Raw genomic sequence first — 6,721 nt, 5'->3', positions numbered from 1 at the left:
AGGACAATACTTTGACCTTAGCAGTGCCCTAAGAATTGAAAGTTTAGTATCCTGGAAAGTAGAAAAGAAAAGGGAAGTTAAGTAGTAGTGGAAGGAGGTGTTTGGGATCTCCAACAGAGAGAAACACAAAGAAAGGTGTAATTACATAGGGAAAAACAGGTGCACATGAGGGGAGACAGTTGCTTGGCCACTGAGGGTAGGATAAGGCAGGGTGATAACCATTAAAAGGAAAGCCAGGGTACAAGATGAGAATCTCAGAGGAATGGAGTCCAAAAAGACACCTATTTCAGCCCCCCTCCCACTGCATGGTAATTCAGTTCTCACTTGGAGATTTTCTGTGACAAGAAACTCAATTTATCAAGGCAGAGGATGCTTTAGCTGTTAGAAAATTGTTCATATTGATTCATTCTAGAGTTTCTACCCACAGGTTCTCCTTCAACCCCTTAAGGTCCTGAAGAATAAGTTTAATTTCTCTTCTATTTGACGGTTCTTCACATATATCAAGACAGTTACCTTGTACCCCTGGGGCAAAACCTTCTGCTTCCTTTAATATTTCCTCATACGACATAGGTTCTAGCCTCTTTACATCCTGGTCCCTCTACTTGTGCAGGTAGATAATTTCTTTCTGCCAAGTCTTAATTGCAGACAATACTTCGTGTGGGTACTCACCAACACTAGGTAGCACAATGAGACCTATCTTGCTTTACATGTCAGACTTTCATTGATGCAGCCTAAGAGCATTTATTTATTTTGGCAGCCACAATTCACTGTGGACTCAGATTTTTTGTCACCTAAGACCCTTTATCTTGCTCCTATAAGCATCTAAGACACCTCTGCCTCCGGCTGGCTTCACACAGGGTGGGACTCCACATTTACCCTTGTTAGAGTCAGCCCACTGCTCCAATATTGTATGTGGTTTGTGCTATATAATAGCGTCTCTTCCCCTCCTGGCTTTGTGTCATCTGGACATGTGATGCGAATCTTCTGGATTTTCCTTCAGGCCACTGATAAAAGTTCTGATATCTGGACCTGGGAGAGAGGCTTCTGTCATTCTGAGGGCAACTGGTGTGGTATAGAGGCTTTGAAATAAAAAAAAGTCTGGTTTGAATCATGGTTCTGCCACCTACTGTGTAACCTTTGGCCAGCTAGCTAAATTCTGACTTTCAGTTTTCTCATCTGTAAAATGGGGCAATAAAAGCTTCCTCACAGTGTAGTTATAAAGATTAAGGGAGAAAATGCAGGGAAAGTACTTAGCACAGTGTCTGTTACATAGTAGGTGCTGCTGGAATGTTGACTGACTCGCTGCAATCTTCCTTTCAGTCAACGTCGACTCATTAATCAGCATCTTTAGGTTATGGTTACTTAACCAGTTATTAGCCCAATTAATGATACTAGCATCCATCCCATATTTCTTCATCTTGTCCACGATTATCTTGTCAAGTGCTTCCCTTAAGTCCCACTTACCTAGAGTGATCTCCTCATGAAATGGGGGCAGAGACAAAGTAGCAATAAGATTCCATCAGCGTGTAAACTTAGGAAAAATAGCAAGCTACCGACCGAGGTGGTTGACCTAGAAAACAGTCAGCATTCAGCCCACAAGCACATATTGGGCACTCCGTGCCTGTCGATGAGCTGGGGATGGGCAATGCTGTTACAAAGATTAAAAAACGCAGTGTCTGTATGCAAAGAACTTATCAGCCTAGAAGTCTAGAGTCACGGGGGGCCAGTCTGGGTAACAGAATTAGGCCAATTGATTTAATTCCATTTGTTCATATATCCAGCCAACAGATATTTATGGTGCACTTGCTGGGTGCCGGTCCCGCCCCCACCACTCCACCCTACCCCAGCAGGCGCTAAAGGAGAGCTGGCACGATGGATAACGAAAAAGAAGACGCTGTCCTTCTATTCAGGGAGTTTAACATCTGGAAGAGCCGGGATTTCTTTGTGCTAAAGGCCCTCTACAAAGTGCCTGGGATGCAAAAATAAGTCAGTGTCTCTGTCCTCTCAGGAACCGAGTTGCATGTCGTTGTCAAATTTTTATTTTCTCTGTTTCCTTCTGTCTCGCTCCGTAGACAGCTTTTCGCAGCAGACAGCGCTGCCGCGGGGCTGGTGTCTACCCCTCAGCAAGTGGTCAAAACCTGGCTACTGGAAGGAAACGGCAATGGAATCGCTCCGCGCTCGAGTATTCTCTTTGGAACTACGGGAATGACAGCTCCAGTGGGACACTTGGAGGTCATGACGAACGCAAAGAACGTGAGAACATTTGCAGTCCTCGGGGTGGAAATACCTTCTAGAAATACTAAGTATTCGTTCTCTAGTTTAGACTTGGGCACACCAGGGGTTTTAGGAAGGGTCTGGCACTCAATGTTCCTAAAATTGGTTTCCTAGATGGAGCTGGAGGGAGGGGAGTCAGGAACTGCTGCTTTTCGTCGCAATGCCCCGAGTGGAGGAGAAGGAGGAGGGGTGAGGGCAGACGGCCAGACGCCAGCCGGCAGGGGACCCAGAGAAGAGGGATATCCCCGGCGACCCCGAGGAGCGCGGCGTGGGCACCGCAGTGGCCGCGGTTAGTGGGAGACCTGAGGGGAAAGGGAGAGGGCAGGGGCGAGGAAACCCAGGGAGCGCGCGCAGATTGGTCCTCTCCTCGGGGCGTGCGCTCCTGTGCGCCAAATGATTGGTGGCAGGAAAGTAGCAGGTAAACCGGCCCCCGCCGCCTCGCCATTGGTCCGCGGCCTCTCTAGCCGCCACACAACTGGCCAGCGGGCTGCCGAGCCGCGCGCGGATTGGCTGGTGGCGGCCGCCGGGACCGGCTCCCTTCGGGCGCTCGGATTGGCTGGCGGGAAGAGGCAGGTATCCGGGCTCCGCGGCTCCTCCATTGGTGGGCGGGGAAGGGGGGTTGGGCACAGCGATTGGTGGGCGGGGGGCCGGGCCTGGGCCGGCGGGGAGCGGATTGGTCGGAAAGTAGGTTAGTGGTGCGACATTTAGGGAAGGCAGAAAGTAGGTCAGGGACGGAGGTGCCTGTTTACCCGCGCCGGACTCACCGCCGCCGCCGCCGCGGGATCCGAGTGCGGGCGCGGGCGCGGGCGCTCCCGGCGAGCCACGGTGAGTGTCAGGCCGGCGGCGGCCAGCGGCGCGATCCCGCGCACCCCGTCGGGGGCCGTTAGAACCCTCGCGGGCGCTGCGCCCCTGCTGCCGCCCCGGGGGCAACCCGGCCGCCGAAGAACCCTGCCCGACGTGCCCGCTGCCGGCCTTAAAGGGCCCGTGACCGCTCCCTGCCCCCACCCGGGCCGCGGGGAGGCTGCGCCCCTTAAAGGCGCCGCGCCCGTCCGCCCCCATCCTCCTCGCCTGGGCTGCCGTTGCGGGCTAGGGCAGGCAGAGGTGCCGCAGGAGCCCTTGAAGGGGCCGAGAAAGTGTCCGCTGGAGTACCCACCGCCCTTCCGCGGGCATCGCTACCTGGCGGGGGGAGGGGGCAGCTAGCTGCCTCTTAAAGGGACAGCTCTGCACTTGGGGGCAGTGAATCGGCTGAGGAGGACTCGTAGATGTATCCCCGGGAGCTTCGGGGATCCCCGAGGGGACCATCCCTGGCGGCTGCCCCCCAAGGGCGCTGGGCGAACGGTGCCGGGTCTGCCCTTCCTCTCCGCTTCACTTCCCTTTCGGGAGCCCGCGAGGCTGGGTGGGGGCGGGGAGGGCGTCTCCGTCGGGCTTGGGGAGTCCAAGTCCGCCCGCCCCTTCGGCCCTGTAGCCAGGGCTGGCGCTGCACCCGGGAATCCCCGGCCGGCACGGGGCCGACCCCAGCCTGCGAACTTTCGTGGGGCCTGTGCCGTCCAGGTCCTGGGCGGCCCGCAAGGATGCCCCGTGGGTCTGCTGGCAGGTGCGCTTCGGCGTGGGGATGTCGCCCGGAGCCCGGGTGCGGGCCGGCCTTGGAGCCCCAGAGCTCCGTGGAGGGCGCAGCGAGCCTGGCTCCAGCTCCGAGTTTGACAGATGTCAGGGAAGAAAAGGTTCCCGCTTGGCTATTGCCGGGCGTTGACGTCCCGGAGAGCTCCCCGTTTGCTTGGAAGAAGACGAGGAAGGTAGAGGTGAACGTCGACCTTGTGGGGTGTATGTCAGCCACCCCGAGGGGTCGCGACAGCCGGCCGCGGGGTGAGCGCAGGTGCCGCCCGGCAGGAGCTGGGGAGGGAAGGGGTGTGCTGGACACCGGCGCCTGCTGTCAAGTTCTCGCCGGCCGGTGAGAGACCCGCTGCCGCCGCGCACCCCGCACCTCCTGACCCCTCTCCCCTCTCCGCCTCGGCCCCTTCCCGGTCACCTAGCGTTGTTTTGGCGCTTTGGCGCTTGCGGTCTCTTCTCCCTTCTTCCACCGCTACTCTTCAGTAAGGAATTATTAGCCAAGTTTTCTCACCCAGCTTCCAAAAATCAGATTCCGTATTTGTGAACAAGCTTTTCTTGACACTACCCGTATACCCGTATTTCCAGCATCGTCGTTTTATTAAAAATCCACAAAAGCTGCTCCTTAGATGCATTCCTTTCCCACGACACCTGCTTGCTTGTCATTTGTCCTTCTGACATATGCTGTTGTTCACCTCTTTAATCTATTTTTATATGACTATTATTTTAATTCTTCTGGACTCATTGATATCAAGATCTGTCAATTTGGATTGGTGGTGTCTTTAATTAATGTACCCGTTGAATCATAAGCTTAAAATAATCATTGCTGCTGTTGAGCAGTTTTGAATAATATCATGCTCTCTGTGCTTGCAAGACTTAAAAAAAAAATCGCCGCTGTTATATTTGATTTCCATATCAAAGGAATTCCAAAATATTTTAGAAAATACAAAATTCAATCTTTCAGTCCATGTTTTGTTACTCAGATCACTTTATTGATAAGTCTTTAAAACAGCTTATAGAACATATTTAGAACGTTTGGAAATTTCCTGGACAGGATTTGAAATTGCCTGTATCATCTGAAGCTGGGTCTGTAGAAGCGTTTTGGTTTTGATTGTAGGCGTAGCCAGTGAATGATAGCAATAAGTTAAAACTGTAGTTAAATTTGTTCTTTATTCTACCCTCTGAAGAAAAAACAGGTCTGGTACAAAAGCACTAAGGGAGTTAGAAGCTGGACATCCTGGTTCTAGTTTAGGCTTGGGCTCTCATGGCCTTTCCAGTTATTAAATTTATTAAAAGTTATTAAATTTTTCTGGGTTGTGTTTGCCTCTGATGGAAAGTAAGACAGTTGAATTAGGTGATCTCAAAGGTTCCTCTGCTGTAAAGTTCTGTAAGTCTCTAAATATTCAATACATCTGAATTCAGGTTGGTATTTACCTCCTGGCACCTCCAGAATATCTGAGCTGAAGCCCTATTTTCATAAGAAGGTTAAGCAGATAAATAGATGGTGTTTTAAAGGATCCATTTCAAATGATTTATAAAATGATGACTACTCACGAGTTTGTCTGCTATTTGCAGAAGAGGTTTGCATGCCACAGGGCAGGAAAAGGAAGTGGCCGTGTTTTCAGATTTATCCCTTCACACAACAATCTCTGTGGAATTTATATGCTAAAAGATGGACAAGCACCATAGAAAGATTTGGCTGTATTAACAAAATTGCGTATGAAAAGGTAAAAACTAGATAGTTAATATCTCTCTTTGGTGTTAGGGTTATAATATATCTGAGCTTTCTTTGTGATTTCATCATCAACTCTCACTGTGGTAGGAGAAAGTCAATATTGAATAAACAGCTTCAGCCCCCTGATTACATGCAGTGATTTTAGGAAGCATCATGATAACTAAAGTAGTTACTTGCAGGGAAGTAAAATATTCTTTCTAGACCTTGAGGTTTAGTTGGGAACTAGGGACACAGGCATGTTATCCTTCTCCACAGTCTTTTTTCATTGTCACCTTATCACAAGACTCAGATTTATCCCAAATACCCACCTTGTGTTTTCTTCTCCTTCATGAAATAAAACCTGCTCTGACCCAACCCCCCTCAGCATCTCTTGCTTCCTGCCCAAAATGTCCTGTCTCTATCCCCATCATCCCCTCCTCTCCTCCCAGTTCAGAGAAAGCAAGTGGACCCCTCCTCTGTTCCTTTTCTTGGCCTCTCACCATGGGCAAGTGCCTGGGCTTAGGTGGCAGAAGAATCTATGACTCAGGTTTGGGCTGTGTGGCCTTGGATGTGTGCTTGACTCCTTTGACCTCAGGCTTCTCCTCTTGGTGTAATGGCAGTGCCTGCCTCATGGAGTCTGTGTGAGGATTAAGGGAGATGGTGCAAGTAAAATGCCTGGCACACAGGAAGCCTTTCCTTTGTGCCAGCTGCCATTCCTTCTCACCTCTGCCCGGGTCCTGTCACTAGAATATTATTTGTGCTGTTTGTCCTTAGTCTCTCCCTCCCCATCCTGAAAACCTTAGGCTTGATTTAGGAGAGGAAGGATGGAAGAGGCAGAAACACACTTGTGGCAAGCCTGCTGTGTGCCAGGCAATTTACATGTGTCTTTACTTGGTACCCCGGGTTCGTATGCCTCTCTCTTTCCTCCCTCCTGCCAGCCTCCCCCACTCTCCCATCTCCTGCTCCATTCTTAGTACCTGCCCTCTGGCTTCTTTCTCTACCACCTTTCTTTATATTTCTTCTCAAAGTTTTCTCCAAAACTTTGTCTTGAGTTCCTGGGGCCCATCTGCCCATCCTTATTCCTGAGTGGTTGTTCTTGGCCCCTTTGCAGTATTTTTTTTTAAAGGG

General features: G+C 50.9%; 2 protein-coding genes across 34 annotated transcripts in view; one reads left to right on the top strand and one right to left on the bottom strand.

Annotated features, from left to right (window-relative positions):
* Positions 1 to 1,727: 1,727 nt before the first annotated feature.
* On the bottom strand, positions 1,728 to 3,825 carry LOC112606693 (translation initiation factor IF-2-like). Its single transcript, XM_025357475.1, has 2 exons — positions 3,039 to 3,825; positions 1,728 to 2,384 (listed from the first exon to the last, which is right to left on the bottom strand). The coding sequence occupies exons 1-2, from the start codon at positions 3,331 to 3,333 to the stop codon at positions 2,371 to 2,373; spliced, it is 309 nt and encodes a 102-aa protein (XP_025213260.1). The 5' UTR covers positions 3,334 to 3,825; the 3' UTR covers positions 1,728 to 2,370.
* ARNTL (aryl hydrocarbon receptor nuclear translocator like) overlaps positions 1,737 to 6,721 on the top strand; it is a 109,533-nt gene continuing 104,548 nt past the window's right edge. For 31 of the 33 annotated variants that reach the window (XR_003115676.1, XR_003115673.1, XR_003115674.1 and 28 more), the window contains exon 1: positions 2,903 to 3,099. The gene's annotated coding sequence lies outside the window, so the exon portion shown is untranslated. Of the gene's footprint in view, positions 2,254 to 2,902; positions 3,100 to 6,721 lie in introns of those variants that run through there. The other 2 variants (XM_025357452.1, XM_025357454.1) reach the window with 2 other exon arrangements.

The sequence above is a fragment of the Theropithecus gelada genome, chromosome 14 (assembly GCF_003255815.1).
Source record: "Theropithecus gelada isolate Dixy chromosome 14, Tgel_1.0, whole genome shotgun sequence".
NCBI classification, from domain to species: domain Eukaryota; kingdom Metazoa; phylum Chordata; class Mammalia; order Primates; family Cercopithecidae; genus Theropithecus; species Theropithecus gelada.
The sequence above is the reverse complement of the archived record's forward strand: the minus strand, read 5'-3'. Positions and strand labels throughout refer to the sequence as shown.

Coding starts and splice junctions, on each gene's coding strand:
- LOC112606693 (XM_025357475.1), bottom strand. CDS start 3,333: ATGGGGGCGGACGGGCGCGGCGCCTTTAAGGGGCGCAGCCTCCCCGCG.